Source organism: Chamaea fasciata, unplaced genomic scaffold (assembly GCF_029207755.1).
Source record: "Chamaea fasciata isolate MVZ Bird 193981 ecotype frontalis unplaced genomic scaffold, bChaFas1.0.hap1 SCAF_18, whole genome shotgun sequence".
Taxonomy (NCBI): Eukaryota; Metazoa; Chordata; class Aves; order Passeriformes; family Sylviidae; genus Chamaea; species Chamaea fasciata.
Window position 1 is genome coordinate 6,399,776 of NW_027094103.1, and position 21,518 is coordinate 6,421,293.

The 21,518-nt window shown below is 50.8% G+C and overlaps 2 protein-coding genes across 3 annotated transcripts in view; one reads left to right on the forward strand and one right to left on the reverse strand.

Annotated features, from left to right (window-relative positions):
- Positions 1-212: 212 nt before the first annotated feature.
- Positions 213-10,871, forward strand: TBX1 (T-box transcription factor 1). Its single transcript, XM_066199582.1, has 7 exons — positions 213-774; positions 3,915-4,016; positions 5,380-5,551; positions 5,776-5,931; positions 7,333-7,400; positions 7,605-7,705; positions 8,463-10,871. The coding sequence occupies exons 1-7, from the start codon at positions 302-304 to the stop codon at positions 8,900-8,902; spliced, it is 1,512 nt and encodes a 503-aa protein (XP_066055679.1). The 5' UTR covers positions 213-301; the 3' UTR covers positions 8,903-10,871.
- Positions 10,872-16,721: 5,850 nt separating this feature from the next.
- Positions 16,722-21,518, reverse strand: part of GNB1L (G protein subunit beta 1 like) — a 47,114-nt gene continuing 42,317 nt past the window's right edge. For both annotated transcript variants that reach the window (XM_066199663.1, XM_066199662.1), the window contains exon 7: positions 16,722-20,913. In XM_066199663.1, the coding sequence (XP_066055760.1) occupies positions 20,647-20,913 (267 nt within the window). In that variant the 3' untranslated portion in view covers positions 16,722-20,646. The remainder of the gene's footprint in view (positions 20,914-21,518) is intronic.

The following is a 21,518-nucleotide window of genomic DNA, read 5'->3' on the forward strand; positions in this document are numbered from 1 at the left end:
TGCAAAGGGGAAAAAAAAAAAAAAAGAAAAGAAAAAAAAAAAGAAAAAAATAAATTAGAAAAAAAAAAAGCCGAGGCAGGCAGGCAGCGGGAGCAGCGAGCTCCCCGCCTGCCCCGGGGGGAGCGGGGCTGGGGCCAAGCAAAGCGGAAAGGGGGAGGCGCCCCGCTGGGCTGGGCGCGGGGCAGGAGAGGAGGCGGAGGGCACCCCGCGGAGCCGGTGCGGAGGCGGGGGCCGCGCGGAGCGGCGCGGAGCTGGGGGGAAAGTGGGAGCCGGAGCGGAGCCCTGACCGCTTGTTTTTGGAATGATTTCAGCTATCTCCAGCCCCTGGCTCACCCAGCTGTCCCATTTTTGCGATGTTGCAGCTTTCACGGCCAACAGCCTGAGCAGCCTGAACGCCTCCGGGGGGTACCACCTCTCCCCCTCCCCGGGGGACCCGTACGGACAACATGAGCCGCCACACTACGAGCCGTGCACGGCTCAGCAGCACCCGCACCCGCCGCCCCAGCCCCAGCACGGCTACCCTTTCGGCGGGGCGGCGGCGGCGGCCGGGACCAACCCGCCGTCCTCAGGCCCCGAGCAGCCCGAGGGCGCCGGTGGAGCCGCTGCGGGGCCGGCCGCGGTCTCGGGTTGCTCTGCGGGGGCGGCCGCTGCGGCCAAGGCGCCGGTGAAGAAGAACCCGAAGGTGGCCAACGTGAGCGTCCAGCTAGAGATGAAGGCGTTGTGGGACGAGTTCAACCAGCTGGGCACCGAAATGATCGTCACCAAGGCAGGCAGGTCAGTGCAGAACTCCCGAGCGGCCCCGGCTCTCCAGCGGCTCCCTCCGGACCCGGGAACCCAGGCCAGTCGGGGCGGGAGAGTCCGGTTCGAGCGGTTCAATTCGCAGTTTGGGGGGAGACTGAAGCTGCTGCCCAAGGGCGAGTCGCGGAGCGGCCCGGCCCAGCGGTCGCCGTATTTGATCCTTGCGCTTCTCTTGAGGCGAAATCTGCGAGCTCTTGCGGCCCGAAGGCCTCGGTGTGCGGAAGACCGCGCGGCTGCTGCTGCGGGCTGACGGCGAAGGCGTGCGGAGGACGGCAGGCAGGGCACTGGGTTTCACTCCCGCTGCAAAGGGCGCTGTGCTCCTCCGGCGCCTTCGGCTCTGACCCCACACGGGACTTCGACCCGTGTTTACGGAGGACAGCGTGTGCTCCCGGGGCGGACAGCAACGATATGGGGGAAGGAAAAAAACCAACGCGCAAACCGTGCAAAACCTGCTAAATACATTCTTAGCACGGGCAGATGTTTTCCTTCCGGCGGAGACGCGAACAGACCCTAGTTCTGCACCTTGAAACATGTTCCAGGGCTGTTGCATTTCCCGATTATCGAGTAACGAGCCCGGCGGAGCGCGGCTCTTCTCGGCACTGCTCCGGCCGCCGCGGCGCGGTTCCGGGGCCGGGACCCTGCTCCTGGCCAGGGAACAAAGAAAGCGGCTGATGCGATCGCGTTAGGAACGAGCAAAACATTTTGGGGGAAAAAAGGAGTCCCAATTACAGTTGTTAAGTTACTGCATTTAATGGAGATCCCCGGGAAGCGTCGCGGCGGCTCGGGCAGAGCTGCGAAGCTTTCCCCGCCAGGCTCCGGGCAGAGCTGCGAATTGTCCAGGCACAGAGTCTTCCCTTGGTTTAAAGCGATCCGGCGGGGGGGAGAAAAGAAAAACAAACAAATTAAGGAATCCCCGTTGCTCGCTCTCGGTTCGCCCCGGGGCTGACTGCGGCGGGATGGCCGGGGGAGAGGGTCGGGCTCCGCTCCGAACGGTCTGGCAAGAGCTGTGACCGCGGCCGTGCGCTCTCGCTCTCCCGTCAGCGATTTTGAGGGTCTCGAAAGTTCAAAAGAAATGAAACATACTTAAATGTACGCAGTTTCCTTTTTTATTTTTTTTTAAATTAGCAATTTTCTAAAATAAAACAATCACCGTGGTGCCCGGTGTAAAAGCAGCCGGCGCTGCGTTGCGGGAGCCGGGTGGAATTTCCCGCAGACGGTGCCTGCCCCGGCGCCGGGTCGCACAGCTCGCTGTCTCCGGCCGCGGCCCCTGAGCCCGGCGCCGGGCTCGGCGTTGCTTTCCTTAGCGGAAAAGGTCGTTCAGGCTCCAGGCGGAGACTCTCTGCAAACAGGAGTTCTTCGATCTGGCTTTCTTAGCTCTCCAAGAAGAGCGAAAGGATTGGAAATATCTCAGTTCAAAAGTTTCGGAAATTAACAAATTCGAATTGAATTGGGGGTTTTCCTCCCACCCTTTTCTTCGTTTACTTTGTGACACCGCCGAAACTCCAGACAGGGGAGTAAAAACAGAAGACAGGGTAAAACCAGCAGGAAAAGGCTCGGGGAAGGCACTACAAAACCTATTCTCTCCCAGCACCTCTGGGCTGGCCCTGCTGTTTGTCTGGATGGGTCTTATCATCTCAGGTTGTTTGTTTTAAAACTAAGTTTTAGAACAAGAAACACCGGAATTCGGGCTAATGGGGGCTTTTACACGTTTAAAAATAATAATAGCAGAGGGAGCGACTGAAAACGTGCTCCAGAGTTTGCTGAAGCCTAACAAGAGAGGGAGACGGAGCTGCCCGATCCCGATGCAGCCCGGCAGAGTTGGGCCCGATCTGGAAGAGCTGCGGAGCCAGAGGCGCGCTGCCCCATCGCCCCTCAGAGAGGGGCAGGGGCGCATAAAAACAGGTCCGGGGGAGCTCTCTGTGTCTGGGTTTGATCGGGCTGGTTTTCCAGGGGGCGATTGGGACTTTGTTTTTACAATGGCTGCGGACACCCTTCCCGAAATATTGCCCACCGTCACTCGCTTGGTTTATATTCTATAAAACAAAACGAAGCTATAACGAGCCCGGACGCCAGGGCACACTTTCGGCGTGTCCTGCTGGGGAGCTGCGGGCCAGGCCCTGGTCCCGGTGTGTGCAGATGCAGGAGGGACAGACGGGTGGACTGTCTCGGCCTCGTCCCCTAGCCCACCGCCGATCGTATTTGTACTGCAGCCCCTTGAAGGAATCGTGCCCTTCCTGAGCGTGGGATCCGCGTTTCGGCTTAGCTTTGGGTCTCCGGGGGCCTGGACAGAGAAAAGCCGGGGGGAGCAGCCGCGGGGGCTGGCCTGCCCAGCTCCGGAGCCCTGGGCTCCTTTCCGCTCTCCTTTTCATTCTGCGAAGGTGCGGGGAGCGGGAGCCCGACTGGGCTCTTGCAATGAAGTGGATCAGGGACGGCGCTTTCTGGGAGATCCCCGTTGCCCTCCATCCCTTGCCCGCCAAGGGGGAGCGTTTGCCCCTCCGGGCTGGGAGAGGTCTCCCGCTGGCTCTAGGGGCTGCTGCTGTAACCACTGCTTTCAAACGGGCACCATTTGGTGGGTACAGAAGCTGCACAGGTGGGAACCTGGTTACCTTGTGTCGTTCGCAGGAGTTTTTAGATTTGACCCCCACGGGCTGCCCGAGACTCCCAAAGCTTGAGTGTGGGTCTGCAGTCAGGGTAATGCCTTGCATGTGCCTCTAGTCAGGTCAGCTAAAATGGTGAGGAAACCACAGAGGATAAATTCTTTTCGCTTGATCTCCCTATAGCAAAGGCCGAGGATGCTCTTGTTCCCCCTGGCCTCTGTTCCACCGCGTTGGGGCATTTCGGGTGTCTGACACAAACGATCCCGGAGCCAGCGGGAGAGGCAGGACGCCCCTGGCTCGCCTTTTGGGATGCTGCCGAGGGCTGGGGAACACAGCAGCCTGTCTCACCACTCAGCTTGGGCATTTCTGTCTCTTCCTCCGGCCAGTGGTTTCTGCGAGGAGACTTGTCACCACAACCGGGAGGGTCTCGGAGCAGCTGGAGGGGAAGAGACCCGTGCCGGCCCCTCGGGGCTCCCGGCTGCTCCTCAGCTGAGCACTTCTCTCTCCTCTCTGTGCCAGGCGCATGTTCCCCACCTTCCAGGTGAAGATATTCGGGATGGACCCTATGGCTGACTACATGCTCCTCATGGATTTTGTCCCGGTGGATGACAAGCGATACCGGCAAGTAACAAATGCCTGGCCTGTCCCGCGGTTCACAGAGCCGAGGGGCTGGTGGGTCGCTGCTCACCCCCTGCTCCTGCCCTCTGGGGGTTCGGGGATGTGCCCCTGGGCGTGACACCTGTTGGTGCGAGACAGGGAGGGGACACAGGATGCGGCTGACCTGGGGTCTCTTTCACACCCTTGCAACGAGCCCGGGGCCAGGAGCGGCTGCGCGGGACCGCAGGGCCCCCTCAACCTTTGCACCGGGCTCACAGGCGGCCGGGGCCAGTCCGGCATGGGTAGAAGGGCAGGTTTCCACAGGGCACGGGGCAGGAGCTGCCTTGTCCTGCCCGGAAAACCTCTCCTTTTCATCCTGCTGCATGTCTCCACCGGCAAACACCCTTTGCCACTTAAGAAAAATCCCCTCGGTGCTCCTTGAATGCTGCAGCAGCCTCTCGGCGCATGTCCCGAAGCCGTGCCATGCCTGCTGGGGAGCTTCCTGGGTGCTTGGGTGAAGTGAGTGGGGTTTGTGCTCTGGAAAGGCACCAGCTGCCTAAGCCACAAAACCTTGTCCTTGTTTCCAGCGAGAGTGTAGGAAGGCCTTGTCGACTCACAGGGCAGCGATGCAGTCTGGTTTGGAACCCCTTTAATTTTAAGACAGTGAAAGGCACATTATGTATTTAGCTTCAGATCAGGACGCCGAGCAGGCAGCCCGCATAGGAATCGCAGCGTCCGATATATAAATATTTAGACAGATATCCAAAGTCTCAGGGCGTCCTAGAAATGTTTGCTTGTCAAGGGAAGTAGGATATATAACATCCAATTGAGTATATCTTTAAAAAGTAATGTTTCTGCTCAAGTCCAATGGTTTCTAATTCCCCCTGTGCAAACACTGGCTTTTAAAGTAAACACGTGTATAGAAGATTGGTTTCTCTGTTTTAAATGTTACTGTTGAATATGTACTTTGAAAGAATGAAACAAGACTGCTAAATTCTGAACCTGCTATTAATCTACACACAACTTTCCACTCTTCACTTAAAACCAGAGTATTACTGTATAGAGGGCTCTTTTTCACCCTTTATTTTAGAGGAAGGGGGAAGGTTTTGTGGCTTCTCTCCCAAACCTACACGAGTAGCTATAAATTTCCTCCATCCTGCAGATTTCTCTCACGACAGTTCCATCGCCAACCTGATAACATATTATATCCCCTCCGCAGCAATTCTAGCTGCAGAAAGGAGCTCGTTCCTCTCGTGGTCGTAGGGAGCGGGGTTGATGGAGAGGCGGTGCGTCCCCCTCGGTGGGCCAGGGGGACAGTCCCGGGTCCTGCAGGGACGCGGGCGGGAGCGCCCCGGGCCGCGGCTGAGGGTGCCTTCCCCTCCCGCAGGTACGCCTTCCACAGTTCCTCCTGGCTGGTGGCCGGCAAAGCCGACCCCGCCACCCCCGGGAGAGTCCATTACCACCCGGACTCCCCGGCCAAAGGGGCGCAGTGGATGAAGCAGATCGTTTCCTTCGATAAGCTCAAACTGACCAACAATTTGCTGGATGACAACGGGCATGTAAGTGTTCCCGGGAGAAGGTGTCCAACACGGGGCTGCACCGGGTGGGAACTCCCCGCGCTGTGATTCCCGTGGGGTGACCCTGCCCGCGCCCCTCCCCGGGGGCTCTGCCCCAGCCCCGCGGCTGCCCCGGGCAGTGGAGCCGGCAGGGCCGGGGCTGCGCTCTCCTCTCTCCATGCTCCGCCTGGATCAGTCATTGTCTCCTTGCTCGTTTTATCATTCAGATCATTTTGAACTCCATGCACAGATACCAGCCGCGTTTTCACGTGGTCTACGTGGACCCCCGGAAAGACAGCGAGAAGTACGCGGAGGAGAACTTCAAAACTTTCGTCTTCGAGGAGACGCGCTTCACAGCAGTGACCGCCTACCAGAACCACCGGGTGAGGCAGCAGCGGAGCTCGGGGCAGCCCAAAGCGGGGGTTGGGGTCGCCCGGGAGGTACCATGGGTGCGGGCGCATCCGGCGCTGGCTCAGCCCCTTCGTCCGGCTCCGGGGTTGGAGGCCGGGCTGCGGGTGTCCGGCGGCGGCGGGGGTGGCTGGGGGTATTCCCGCCTCCTCCTCCCCATCTGCTAAACCCATTCCGGGCAGCGCAAGGAACCCGATAGCCGAGGAGCTGCGCGGAGCTGCATCGGTGTATGCCGAGGAAGCGACGTGGGCTCTAGCCCCATCGCCAGTTTCCCCCCGCCCGGGGGAACCTCATTACCTATGTAAACCCGAGACCGGGGCTAGTGGGGAAACTACAGGCTTCCCGCTGCGAAATGTCACTCACAATTTGTTTGGATAAATCTGCGATTTTACCGCTTTAAGCTCGTAGCGGTCTGTCTCTCCTCAGAACGCAATAGTATGTTAAAAACGAAACAAAACGAAACAAAACACCCCCACCCCAATTTGATGCGGATCTCTGGGCAGCAGCTAATCCAATTGCTCCTTTAAATCGCATCAGCGTAATGTAAAGAGCAGGAATCCCAGCAGCGGGTGGAAATACGATTTCATAGCAGGGACTTTTCAGCAATGCAATGCTTTTCCACGCTCTGCAATGATGCCGCCCAGGCCGGGGCTGTGTCCCGGGGCTGTCCGTGAGCAGCTGGCGGCAGTGTCACCCTCTGCAGTGGCTCCGAGCAAATTGACTTGAGGTGTCTCCGGGATGCTGCGGTCGGGCCGCACCTCGCCGCGCTGGAAGCGGCGAGGCCAGAGAAAGGCTGTGCCTTTAAGGGGCTCTGGAGTCCCTCCCCGGCTGGCATTTGCCTGATGGCTCCGGACAGCTGCTCTTTCTCTCCTGCTTTCTATCAGTTTGACCTCTAAGGCTGGAACTGTCACTGAGGGGCTTAAAGTTTGTTTTTCAACCCATTCCGGAAACTCACAATCACATACTTTATCCGTGGATTTGCTTAAATATAGAAAATGTCCTGCCTTCTCCCTGGCGAATTAAATAAATACATAAGTATGATTTATCCAATGATTTGTCTTAGCTGCTCCAGTGGTGACCCATATAATGTGGCATTTTCTTACAAGTGCATTTACTCGGCTTTTGCAGCCGACTCAGACTGCCTGTCCCTTCACCTTGAACTCATATTAGGTAGCATATTAGCCCACATATCCTAACAGAGGGAAAGTACATTCTTGTGCTCTGTGGCAGAGAACACCCCGGTTCCACCAGCCACCTGGACCCTCTCTGTTACGCCAAGCACTGCTGAGTCCCAAAGTCTGCTCAGGGACACACTCACTGTTGGGCCAGGGAGCCCCATGTGCTGCTTTGAGACATTTTGCCACTTCTCCTTACAGATCACGCAGTTGAAGATTGCAAGCAACCCTTTTGCCAAGGGATTCAGAGACTGCGACCCTGAGGACTGGTAAGGCTGTGCCTTTATTGGTTATGGCAGTACCCCACTCAGCCCATTTCACATGCATCTGCCCAGCTTACATTTGCATAAGGCTTGCATGGAGGGCGACACTGTATTGGGCCCTGTTTGCCAGCTGCAGCTCAGAGGCAATGCTCCAATTGCTCATTCTGTGGGACCATCAGCTCTGTATCACTTCTCCCCTTCCTCTTCCAGGCCCAGGAACCACAGGCCAGGGGCTCTTCCTCTCATGAGCGCTTTTGCCAGATCCCGCAATCCAGTCTCTTCTCCAGCCCACCAGAATGGGACAGAGAAAGGTGAGAGCCCTCAGTGGCCAGGCCAGCCCATCACCCAGGCCCTGCTGGCCTGCACAGCCAGTGCATGCGTGCTTGGGGCCAGCCTTGTTCACCACGCTGGTGCACAGCCCCATTGCTCATGAGCTTTGTGCTATCACTTATTTTTTAAGGAAAAATACCCACCTTCATAGCCTAATTCATTCTTCCTTGGACTACAATGTTTATGTTGTTATATGCTTAAGAAAACTTGCTGCTTTAAACAACACTGCCCCTTGCCTTTAGAGTCCCATTTTCAGCTTTTTGGCAACAAACGCAGCTTTTCAGGCAGAAATGCAGTGTTGGCTACAGGTTCCTCCTCGCATTGCCCTTTTAACGCGCCTCGGCAGTGCGCTTAGGGCCGACCCACTCCATTCAGGAGCTGCAGTCAGGTCGAACAGCACCTCTGCCCATTGACTGCTTTTCCATTACCCAGAGCAAACAACTGCAAAGACGACCGAAGGCCTTTCTTCCAACGCACTCCGGGCCTGCAAAATAAAGGGAAGTCTGTATTTGTTTAGTGTTACACAATTGCAAAAATGTCAGGCGTGTACCAGCTTGTCAGTCAACTCAGCTCCATTTATCGGAGTCAGAAGGTCCCGTCCCGCCAGCCCCGTTCCTGCCGCATGCCGCTGCTGCACGCCCCGCTCGCAGCCCCGCTCTTGCCTTCCCGCGTCTCTTTCCCGTGTGTGCGGATGCGCGTCCCGCGGGCGCGGCCGCACTGACGCTGTTGCCCCCGCAGATGCTGCCGAGAGCCGGCGGGAGTTCGAGCGGGAGGCGGGCGGGACGGCGCTGCACCAGGCCGAGGCCGCGCACCAGCAGCTCATGTCCCGCGTGCTCAGCCCCGCGCTGCCGGCCGGAGGCGGCGGGCTGGTGCCGCTGGCCGGGGCGGGCGGCGGCCGGCCCAGCCCGCCGCACCACGAACTGCGCCTGGAGCCCGCCGCGTCGGAGCCGCTGCACCACCATCCCTACAAGTACCCGCCGGCGGCGGCCGCCGCCTACGACCACTACCTGGGGGCGAAGAGCCGGCCCGCCCCGTACCCCCTCCCCAGCATCCGCGGGCACAGCTACCACCACCATCATCACCACCACCACATGAACGCGGCGGCCGCGGCAGCGGCGGCTGCCAACATGTACTCGCCGGCCGGGGCGCCCGCCGGCTACGACTACGGGCCCCGGTAACGGGGCACCGGCGGCACGAGAGACACCGCCCGCCCCCTTCCCGCCTTTCCCTCACCTCCCGCCTTCCGAGTGAGCTGATTGGCCAGCTTGACCTGACCGACAGCCGGACAGCCCAATCGCCGGCAGCCGGGCCCCGCCCCCGCGCCCCGCCCTGTGGCGGCTGTGAGGGCGGCGGCGCCGGGAGCGCCATCGCGGTGTGACCCGCGGCTGCACTTTGATAAATGAAGCCATATGTCCTTATCTCCCTATTTCCCCGCGCCTCCGTTCGTGCCGGGCACCGAGGACCGTCGGGCGGCTGGGATACGCTGGGAGGACGGGGAGGCGGCAGCGGTAAAATGACTTGTCCCCTCTGACTCGCCCGCCGGGTCTTGTGACGGAGGTTTGGTGTTACCGCCGGGGTTGGCGGTGCCCACGGGGCCTGTACGTGGGCACCGAGCAGGGGCTGTGGGGCCGGCCGTGAGCCGTGAGCCGTCCTGCACTTGCCGGTGTCGGTCTCTCCCAGCCTGGGGCACACCGAGGGCTGGTTCACACGTGGCTCAGGCGGTTCTTTGAGGAGATTCTTGGGGAAGCAGAATTTAGTTTAAGGGAGCGCTTTGAATCCTCACTGCCAGAACAAATTTCCCACTTCTCCTCTGGCCCTGACCCACTGTTAAGTTTTGGGGTTCACTGGGATGCCTTAAGCATATAGCAGCTTTTTCTGGAGCTGTTGAGAAGGGCCCATGGCCAAGAGCACAGCCACGTGCAGCTGTGTTTGCATCTTGTTTTCCCAACAATACCTGGAAAGGTTTAAAAACCAGCCTGGGGGTGGGGGAATGTCTGCAGAGTTCAGGCTGTGTGTTCCCCACCTGCTTCTCAGGCAGCCTCACGCCGTCCTGCCTTCCTGCATCCCTGCCCGAGCTCTTGAATGCTCTCCTGTGGAGGTGCCTTTCAGAGGGACTTCAGGGATTTTTTCTCAGACTGGCTCACCCCGTATATTTGGCTGACCCAAATTGTAGTAGTCCTAAAGCACCTATTCTGCATTACCTGCTTGCTGCATCATCCCTCTTAATGCCGGTAAGTACTTTTTCCTTTAATATCTTCATTCAGTAGTCGTTCCTTACTGTTAAAAAGATGGCCCTGTTCATCACAGTTCTCCAGGGATGTGTTTTGAATAGCTGGCTTGTGTTTTTGTCAGATGCTCACCGGAGGCAGTCCCTTTGTGTTCAGAGAAGGTATTGAGCAGCTCCTCAGCTGTGTTGGTATACAGTATTATGAACACTTGTCTGATTCTTCCACATTAAAAGATGGGGGTTATTTCTTTTCAAGTCATTTATTCATCCATGTTTGTGCATTTTCATTACAAACTCTTTAAAACATGTTCTTTCCCTTGCGCAGGTGGCAGTGTTAATAGCAATGTTTATTTTGTCTCTGGCAGTGGGCTTTGGGCTTCCAAAACCTTTTTGGAAAGGTTTAAGAAGGGATACAGGCTACCATGAACATTTTATGTAATTCTTTTTTTCTGTTAAAAAATATATCTGGATCCATAAAAAAAAAAGACTTGTGCAAGAAATATGTATTTTATTTGACATTTGCAGTGAATTGTGAGATTCTTAGTGTCTGACTAAACCATAATTAATGTTCTCAGAAAGGTTGATGTAAAATAGCCTTGTGCTTATTATTAGTCAGTGGGAAATGGCTCTCGGATGTGCCTGTTGCTATTGCTTTGCCTCTGTTATTTCAGAGTTTTCAGTATGATTTGTTATCTGTAAACTGATTAGTGCCAAAGCTTTGGTCAAACATTTAATGAAGTTGTTATATTTATTATTTCCTTCAAAGATTATACAACCCCCCTTTTTTTTTCTTGATAGTTGCAGTATAGGAAAAAAAGTGAAGACAACCAAAGAATCATATCTGCAAAGTGTAGATACATGTAGATATTTGTAGATATATGTAGATAATCTTATTTCATTTAAATTGAAAAGACATTGGACAGTGACATTTATAAATATTTTTCCTCTTCTTTCTTTCTTTCATTTCTTGTTTGATTATTTGTGTATATTTGTCAGTTTGTCTGCCCTGAAGTCTTAGCCTCCCCTACAAAATGAGGTTATTTAAATAAGGAGGGTTCTTAGTCTGAGCAAGCAGTGGCTCTCCATAGGGGATTGCTCCTTCCCTTCTGTCCCTGGGTGCTGCAGGTGCCCGTGGTTGGGGTGATCTATCACAATACAGCAGTTTGCAAGGCTGGGATTCCAGGTGAAAACAGATCTGTTTGTATTGGTAAGCACCTGTTCTCTTTAAGCACCCAGAGAATGACCCAAGATGCCAGGACTAAACTGTGCCCTTAATGGAAGTGGCTCAAGGTCCTTGCCTGGACTGTAGGATTTTCAATTTTATATTTGTTAGAAGAGAAGATCACAGAGCTTCAAGCTATGGCTGTGTGCAGTGAGCCCTCAGGATCAGCAGTTCTGTGCTAAAGAACCACTGCACAGGTCCTGAGGCTGAATGGGAAGGGGACCATGATTCCCAGTGAAAATGGGATTTCTAACCATGCATTTAGTCCATCAGTGTGCAAGGTGCTTAGACATGTTCACATTGAAGCACATTAGTCCAGTTCATGTCGTGTTTTAATCCTTAAATCAAGATTCCTCAGGGCTTTGACTGGCGTCCCTCCTTCCATAACAATGTCTCACTGGATTGGAGTGCTACAGATATGGAAAGCAAGGAGGTTCATTTTTCTATGCCAACAAAAAATCTATTTCAAGTAAACAAAGCCCCATAGTGCTGCAGGTTGACTAGTAGAAGCCTTTTGAAAATCACAGAAAATCTGTAACACTTTAATGTCCCATTACCTGTCAGCCTGTTAGTCAGGATATATCATGTATAGGCCATGCATTGTCTGTGTAGTGTAGATTCATTTGACAAATTACTTGGTATAATTTGATGACATGTCTGGTTAAACTTCACTCAGCCCGTGCTGTCACCAAGGTCCATGGCACATGCTAGGAAGGAAAGTGTCTGCAGTTGCAGGCAACACTTCACTTGTGGTCACCTCAAGTCACACAAAGCACTTACACACAAAGTGTATTTAAAAGCTGCTGTAAAACAGGCCCAAGCGTGGAGGTTACAAGCATCCTTTGTTTCTTCCAAATAGGGCTAGAGAATAAATTAGCCATCTAGCTCTGTTTTCTAGAGGTACAGGCTGAGTTCAGTGTGTGCTTCTGAGGTCTGGGAACCACATCACTTAGCTCAGTGGATAAATCCAGGATTAGGCCCACACTGGTGGAACAAGGGTGGCCTTCGCTTAATCACTTAACCCAAACACTAGGGATAGCTCCAGTTTTCAGAAATGGCTTTTTGCAGTTCATTTTATTCTTTCCTTGCTAGTGGAATTGACTAAATTCAGTATAGGATAGGAGCGTGGGGATGAAACTCCTGTGTATCTGTGGAGTTCATGCACATTTTTTATACATTTCCTAGATGTTGTCTTTAGTCGTTCCTTCTCTTCAGGGAGGCCCTATACCTCTCTGGCTAGAGCTGTGCAGGTAGACCCCAGCAGCTGCATCTCAGCATCCTGGGCTGTTGGCATCTCTTCGGTCAGTCTCAAGCACATGTACACACGGCCGTGGCCAGGGGAGAACTGTTTGGCTTCCTGCTACAGTGTGTGACAGTGCCCTGCAGGGTGGGCAATGACCCGAGGGCTGCAGCAAGTATAGAAAGGTGTTCTGCAGGCTGCTGGGGGACAGTGTGGGTCTGCCATGAGCTGTGGGCTTCTAGTGCATCCCTTCAAGGAGCCGTGGCTAGTGGGGCCACCTCAGCGGGGGCACTGTCCTCTCCTGTCAGGCACTGCCCCTTTCTCTCCAGCAAGCGGATTTCAGCCTGTGATGCTGCATCCCTCACCAAGGGGCACTTGTGCCTTGGTCTGTATGGAATAAGAAAAGCAGGTTCACTCGTGCTGTGTGAGGTTCTGCCTGTGTAAAGGGATCCCTGTAGCCGCTGAAAACAAGCCAGGCACCCACAGGTTAGGGCGAGGGGCAGAAGCTGAGCCCTGCTGCCTGGAGAAGGGTGGGAGAGCAAACGCAGCAGTACCTGCAAAGCAGGTTCCAGCAGCATCACCCAAAGAGCTCAGAAAGCTGCCCTGAGCCTGTTGAACACGGCTGGGCTGGAAGGTGGGAGGAGAGCGCGTGTGTGCACGTACATGTGTTGGTTCTCAGTGCTTTGCCTTCTGTTGTTCGGTTTCCCGGTCGGTTGAAGCCAAATGTGGTTTTGCTGCAGCGCGTTGAGAGCGCGGCTGCTTTGGCGTGACCCGCCGTTTGTGTGGAACTGCCCGTGTGGGCAGGGATTCCCTCAGGGTCACCTCGGGAGCTCCTGCAGGTATCGCTGCCCCACGGCAGCGGAGGAGGAGGAAGAGGAAGATGCTGCGCGCAGCCCGGGCGGCCCTGCCTGAAGAGCCGGCTCCCTCCAGAGGGAAGAGCCGGGCATGGCACGCGGTGGATCCGGCACGCACGGAAAACGAGAAGGGCTTCATCTTCCGGAGCTGGGAAATACACGACGAGAGGAAAATATAGATTTGGGGGTTAAAGGAAAATTTGATGTTTGAAACACTCTGGCATAAATAAGAAGGGGAAGTCTCCCGTGAGTTACAGTTTGAGGATACTCAGCCAGCAGTGGCTCAGCCGTTGCTTTAAGCTGGTGTTATTAAGAATCCACTGTGCGTGTGTAGAGGCCAGCACTTAGTATGAATGTAACGTTTTTCTAGACATAGCATTTTGTTCTTCATTTAATCATTCCAATTCAATTGATTGCTAAGATACATAATTTACACAGGTGTTTGACAGAACTAGGTGAAAGTGAGTGTACCCAAAGATTTCTATTATTGCCATTATCATGAGCTGCGAGTGCATATAAAACATGCACTCTGTTACAGTGAGACACCCACTGTCTGTGGGAACCTAGACAGTGTATCAGAGGTTTGCAAATCTCAAAGAATAGTATTTCATGCTTTTTTCCCCTGCTCACTATGTTGCCCACACAATCAATGCAAAAAGGAAGAGCTGGTTTTGAAGACACATTAATTTTGAAAAACACAGACAAGTCCCATATACACAATGTATGTACAAGTCTGCTCTGCAAAGGCCCACTGTCCTTCAGGAGGGCTGTGTAAAATACTGTGTGTTGCATATGCCAGAAACAACGCACTCATTCCCCCATTAATAGAAATGACCTATTATAAATTTACCAAAGACACCGTAGTTTTATAAATTGGCCACATATGTCTGTGTAATATATTTATTATATCACCTTTCACAGCATTTCTGTTTTATGAAATTCAGCCTTGAATTTGTCACATATGTTTTGCATATATGTGCAATAGTTGGCCAAGTATATCCAAGTAAAGTATGATAAATGCATTCTTTCCATATGGGAAATTAAATGTTTTTCCAGATTTAAAAAGAAAAAAAAGTTTATTAAGAGCAGCCTATAGAAAATAATTACAATAAATCACTCACTTTCATTTAGGTTAAAATTATAAATTTGGACTAGTAACAAAGTGATTAAGAACAAGAGCCAGAAAAGTCACATTTAGGACCTATTTCTATAAGGAGGTGGAGCAGCATAGATAGAAGAGGCCCTATGCCTTTTCAGTGCTCAGTGATGTGACATCCTGCCAGGCTGTAGGGCAGCTTCCATCTCCTGCTCCCAGTGGAGCTGGAGCTGCCAAGGGACAGCCTTCTATTCCCTGTGTGAGAGTGAGTGACCTGCACTGTCCACTCCAGCCTGGCTTCTGCTCCTCTGTCACAGTCACAGCTCTTAGTGCTCTCTGGGAGAAGGGAAGGGAATGTTTCCCTGCAGCCTCCTCCTCCTCTTCCCTGACGCTCCTTCTGGCAGCCAGCGGGTGCTTCAGTGGGCAGGGCAGGACACCTCGGGTGCCACTGCTGTGCTGGGTACCTGCCTCCACAGGAGTGACTGCACAGTGCCCAGGGACTCAGACTGGTGTCCTCGGGCTTTAAATTGCAACAAAGAAGTGGAAAAACAGAATAAACAACATGTAAAACTTAAGAGAAGCACCTTAGTGTGAGGTGTTAGCACTATTGCTTTTGTCACTGGTGGTGGGCAGGGGCTCGGCATTTGTGTTTTACTCCACTTGCTTCATGCTCCCATTGTTCCTTTTTCCGGGGGGTGATGGTTCCCCTCCTCTCCGTGCTCCAGCCTGGCTGCTTCAGCTGCCCTTTGTCTGGGCTGTGAGCTCCAACCGTGGGCAGCAAGAGCCAGCCGGAATGCAGGAGCTGCAGGCAAAGCCATCATCGGGAAAGGGCAGAGGAGGGGTGGGGAGAGGCGGCCCTTCTCCCAGGCTGGTTCGATTTGAGCACTGCCTTGCACATTTCTTTTATTTCAGCAAACATGAAGTGAGTCTTTCATTCTATTCCCTTTCCTGCTTGTTGTCAACTACTTCAAACCAGATGGGCTCAAGAGATAAAACTATGAAGACTCAATGTCTCTATTTAGCAGAATGCCAAGCCTGCATGCCATCAAAATATCTGAGGCAAAAAAATCTGAACAGACAATGCTTACTCTAAGCGATGAGAGCAGCCTAGATGCTTTTCCATGAACAAAAACAATGCATCCACAAATCACTGAGATTTCATATCAGCAATTTTTAAAATTCCCATCAGGACAAATGCCACAGCCACATTCTCTGTTGTGTTAAAAGTTATTCCATAGGTCCAGTGCACCCACTGCCTTCTTACCTGTGTCAGAACACGTTTAGAGCCAGCAGTGCCGTGGGGGCCTGGAAAATGTCCTTTAGCATGTGTGAGGTGCCAGAGCCATGGAGCTGAATAACAGTTCAGCATTTGAACATCCTCACTGGATTTCCTGATCTGGACATAACCAGGCTCAATCAATCCTGCCACTGGTAGGAAAGAGATCATTGCTGTCAGAAAGCATCTGAGGATTTCTATCATTTTTTTGCTGCCCTAGTTTATGTATCCTGAGAATAAAAACTAGATGGAAACAGCATCTAGCAGTAATCTCAATTAAATTTAACAGCTTTTTTTAGTCCCTTTTATTTTTTTAGTAATCACAGCTTCAATTTGTAACAGAGAATTATTAGAATAATATATTTTTTACTGCCATGTCACTCTCCTGTGAGGAGATAGTTAATACTCCAGGATGGTTCTCCCGCAGTGCACGTGGCTGCTTCAGGACCTCAGTCCTTCCCCCTGCCACCCCCTGTGGCACTGCAGCTTCTGGTTTTATGACTCTTCAGAGCACAGAAATAAATACACTGTCCTCTGGGTGAACACAGGCTTATTTAGAGGTGTAGATTGTGGTCTACAGGATTTCCTAGTGTACTGACACTTTGAGAAAAGGATGCCCGGGAAGTAAAAGCAAATATGTCTGAGACAAAAAGAAACTGGTGTAGGAGTTTTAGAGGCCAGACCTATTAGTGTACAGTTCCTCCAGGTGCTCTTCCAGCCATCCTTGTCCCTCTCCCATGGAGAATCTGGCCACTGCTGGTGGTTTGCTCCAAGACCCTTCATACCTTCCACAGTCTTCCTGTCACCTCAGAGGGACAAGTTGCTCCTTTGCTCCTTTGTTTTGATTTACCTCCTCCCCTCCTCTTTCTCCTCCTCTTACAAACCAAACTGCAAATCAAATTCCTCTGAGGTCAGAACAAAGCAGTACCCAGCACTGCTGATAGGATGTACAGCTGTAGTTCAGGCCACTAATCAGGTGAGCAAAACTTTCCCAACTGAGAGATTATATTTTCATTTAATTTGATATCGTGAGATCATTACATGAATTGCCAACTCCCCCCCTCCCCCCCCCCCCCCCAAGATCTTAATTCTGGATAGCTTCTTTCACATTACAAAAGCAACCTCCAGCATGCCCCAGAAGAGTAGGAAATAGACAAACACAGCCAAGTTTACTTGGAAGAGCTGTAGGAGGGGGACCCAGGCTGGAATTTCAGGGTATTACGCATTAGCAGAACCCCCCTGCCTTTCCCCTTAGTCATGGCTGTCATGTTCCTGGTAGCACAATGGTCATGCTTCAACATCCAACTTTGTGTCTCAGCACTGCCGTAACATTGTCTGGTATTAATCCAGGCAGTCATGTGCCATGTTTTATGTAATGATCCACACTTTCACACCACACACACACAGCCAGAAAAGGAAACACATTGATTTAGCACTCAGTAATCCTTGTTTAATCCCCAGTCCTTTGGTTTACATCACTAACATGGCTCCTGCAGTAGTCAGTGTTCTATCTTTGTTCTTGGCAGACTGAATTAAAGGAAAGATTTATTAATTTGTAAGTTGGCCTTGTAGATGCATCTTAAATATGCTAAAAACAAAAGCAGTCCAGAAGCCAGTATTGGCTTAACTTTAAAAATCTGCTCTTTTAAACTCAAGCCTTTGCAACAGTCCAAGTCAAGCTGCAGAGTAATTTTTTGGCTTGCTGTAGCAATTGCATTCTAAAGGACTAAATTTAACAACTGTCTCATTGCATGCCCCCAGCTTACTTCCTTTTTCACTCATTACTACAAACACAATTAATCTCCTCTTTCCTTGCTCATCTACACTAAGGACTGCAGTGCTTTATGGCTCATATACTGATAAGAGAAAGGAGTTGTAACTAATGGGTTCATTTGCAAATAATGTTAGAGGGTCAGAGATCACCATTCCAGTGGTGATAAATATTCCATGTAATTGCTGCACAAATGCTGGTGTTTGGGATTTATTTCTATTTCTTTACAAATGCCAGTTGCTTTCTTCCCTCTCATGGTGCCAAAGACGGTGATTCTTGGGAGGAAGCCTTTTGTAATAATTCAGCTGTCATCACCTTCACTCCTGAATCCTCTAGGCCAGGTACAGGCTAGCCCTGTTCCTTTCTGGCAGGTGAGATTTCAGACCTAACTCCAGCACCTTAAGGTGGCTCTTTGCTCACAGCCTTTTGCTAGCAAATCAGCACAAACCATGCTCATGGCACAACTGTGATTAAAAAAAAAAAAATGAAAAAAAAGTGAATTTCTTAGATGGAATCAGACATCTGTATTTTAAAGTTATAGTTATATTCAGACAATTGTGTTTTACAGCCTATACTAATACAGACTGTCTTTCCTGTTGGAAACCATTCTTCTTTGGGGAAGTCCAGGTTAGTTCCTTAGGCAAATAAACTGTTAGAAGAGTAATTCACAATCAAACTATGGCATTTGGGCTCAACTCTAGAGCAAACTAGTGTAGTCTGGCTGCTCATTTCAAGGAAACTATAATGTGAAAGAAAAATCCTTTTACTGGGTGTTTAAATAAAATCAGTAGTGATATAAAGTGTTAATGAATTAATTGTATTGTCAAAAAGTATGGCATGGATAGTGCTTTGGTAATGGGAAGTAAAGGATGGGTCTGTTCCTGCAGGCAGCCCTGCAGCCTATGTCCTTCCTCCTGAAGCTGACGAAACTCTCACCTGTGTGTCTGAGATGTAGTTCATGTCTTCATTTTCAATTTGTACTTGCATTACTAAGTTTGCTTTTAAATCTACCTAATCAGACAAACAGAAATATTTAACTCCCAGCAAAAGGCAGTAAGTTAGGTGTAAGCACCCAGTAATCTTTACAGTATGTTCCAAAAGGCATTTGTAAATCTAAACATCCCTAATTACTTTAGACACAGATGTTGACAGTAAATGGCAATTTTCAGACAAAATATACTCAAGGATTTCTAACTTTCAGGCTCTGATCTAATCGTGCTCTTTCCAGAGGGGTGCCACTGCGCCAATACCAGAGTATTTGCACCAAAATTGTTTCCTACACCAACCATTTGGCCAAGATGGGTGAGCCCTGGATTTCCTTTCCTGCAGGATGAGCATTAAACCTTCAGCTCAGTTCTGTGTAAACTGCCCAGGAGTGCAGGCTGCTGTTTGCTGCCATGGAGGAGGAATGCTGGCACCCTCTGCGCCACATGTGTGCTGTTGTACCACAAAAGGCAAACGGAAATCTCTGTGCCAACTCCCCAGGGACAGGTCCCTGGACCACGTGCAACAACACTTTCTCCATTTATTTATTTCATTGTTTCTTTATGTCAGTTCTGACCTACTTTGACGAAGGGGAAAAACAACAAAAGAAGAAGTTTCTTCCAGCAGCAGGTTTGTGGAGAGTGACTGCATCTCATTCCACCAGGCTGAGGCTGGAGCTGCTTGTACAGTGGGGGCAGCTCCTCTTCTGTGTGGGAGGTGGATGATGTGTGGAGATGTGCAACTCTGTCTGGTGGATGTAATGAACACCATCACCTCCCCTTGACTCGGGATCACTCAAAATTAGCCTTTAACTTTCAACTGCAATGTGATCCTCCATGCAGCTACTGAATAGTAAAGAAATAATCAAAGAAATGCATTATTTAAAGTGTCACCACACTCTAAAATGTGTAGGGCCACATTTTATTTTGAAAAGCCTGGCAACAGTATCCTGGTTCTGTGTTTTAATGTAAAGAACATCAGGCTGGGTGCTTAAGGCTTTCAGTCCAGCAATATTCTATGTCTGCAAGGCACAGCTGGGTAACAGACCCAGACCTTAATTTGCATGTGTGTTTTTCCTGAAATAATTTCTAAAATCTTTGATATTGCTGTTTACTTTTGGTCTCTTTTACTTTGATTTCCACCTCTCTACAGAGCAGAAACAATTATTTCCAATAAAGTATCAACAGTGCACAGCCTGGACACAGTTGTCACTGCAGCTTTGTGACCAAATCCAGCAGTACCCTGGCTCTCAGCACACTGGTGTGTATCTAATAAGCTTTAGACGGATGGAAATGCTGCTTTGTGAGTCAAACAAAATAAACCTTCATGAATGAATTTCAGCTTCCATGACTGTAGAGACGACAAGTGCATGGAACCGTTTGCACTGTGTGGATAAAGATTTACCCATGTGATTCCCCTAAATGTTAATGGGAGTTGTGCAGCTGAATCCCAGACTTGCCACGCTGAAACTTACCCCGAACTCTCCAAGGAGAAGGGCGCTAATTGGATTGCCGAGTTTAAATCCTTTAGCTCATCAGTCTGTGGAAAGGATTTAGCACTGGCTCTGTAAAAGGCTTTACATAGCTTTGCAGTGCAATGCTGGGGAAGATTTTTTCCCTTTCTTTCTTGTGATTAATTGTGAGGCTTGAGGTGACAGGAGACATAATGAAATTCATAAATGCCGAAGGCCATCCCTAGTCACATTCCTGGCTGTTGGTTTAAGTTAGAAACTGACAGAAGTGTGAACAAATCAAGGGTGTTCTGATAGCCTTTCAGTTACAGGGAAGAAAAAGTAACTGACAATGAGAAACCACTGGAGGTGGTTTAATGGGTATAAATTTTCAAGAAAGAGTGATGTTTTACACTGACTCAGATTCTTGGATACATAAATGACTTACAAACAGACATATTCTGCCTCCACTGCAGTTTGAGGGATTCCAGTCCTTTTTCACAAAAGGCATTGGCACAAGTTATGTCAGCAACCTGCCAAAGGAAAGGTGTTGCAAAACCCATAGCAGAACCCAAAGCAACTTTGGTCTTTGTGACTGGCCTTGTTCTGCTTATTATGAATTAAAAATCCACTGTCCTCTATGGAAGACAAAACTTACAGCTTAAACAAGCAGCATAGGAATTAATCTAGGACTCTCACTTCAGCCTGGAGACAGATTCTACCACTTCCCCACATTTGAATTACAGTGCTAGGAATTGCTCCACCAGTCGTGTTTTCCTAATCCATGGCAGTGCAGGATGTGTCACGTCTGAGCATATATGGACCAGACACTGATGCGCTGATCTTTGGAGCCAGCTGCCAGCAGTCTCTCCCGGGGGTTGCTGTGATCTGAGAAGGACACACAGTGGACAGTTGCTGTGTGATAGTCCAGCACTGCTAAGGGCTTCAGCTTTTTCCAGCCAAAGATCCTGATGCGATGATCCCACCCTGCTGTTGCCAAAATCTTCTTGTCTGGACGGATGGTGATATCAGATATGCCAGCGTTGACAAGTTCATGTGTTTTGTAAACCTTTGGAAAAAAGTTACAAATGAGCTCTAGTTATTCAAAACAGAAGAAAAAGGAATCTTTTGGTACTTTAGCAGGTGTTGTGCCCACCCAACACAGCAGTGTCACACAGGGAGCGTGGAGCTTTTCACCATGTGGTGGATGGTGCTTGGTGAGAATAGACAGAAAACACCTTAACTTGAGCCTCCCATCTCCAGAGCAATTTTCAAAAAATAAACCCAACTCTTGTATGCTTTTAGTTAATTCTGCATTTAAAGCTGTATATACATATTCTATCACAAGTGAAGCTCTGAACTGAGGTTTTGAGCACAGCTTTGCCCTCTTCTTCAGCTGTTCTTGTATGAGCTGCAACGTTCTGAGGTAAGGCCGTATATTTTCCCTGCTTCTGAAATATTCCCAGGCTGAGACCCTTCTGAGCTGATGTTTAAGCTACCTGCTACTCACTTCTACTACTGTGGCCCCTCACAAAACCCCCAATAAGCTGTTGTAGCATTTACCTCAGTCTTCAGAAAGGAATGCCTCCAGGAATTGAGTTACAGTGTCAGGAAATCTGTATTTCTAGCACTCCTTCCCAAGAGACTTCTATTTACACCAAATCCAAGGAGAGG

What these genes read in the sequence shown, in the direction of transcription:
- TBX1 (XM_066199582.1), top strand. Translation starts at nt 302, where the DNA reads ATGATTTCAGCTATCTCCAGCCCCTGGCTCACCCAGCTGTCCCATTTT. An exon ending in CCGCCTACCAGAACCACCGG is followed by an intron (nt 5,932 to 7,332) that starts GTGAGGCAGCAG and finishes TTCTCCTTACAG; the next exon opens with ATCACGCAGTTGAAGATTGC. An exon ending in GACTGCGACCCTGAGGACTG is followed by an intron (nt 7,401 to 7,604) that starts GTAAGGCTGTGC and finishes TTCCTCTTCCAG; the next exon opens with GCCCAGGAACCACAGGCCAG.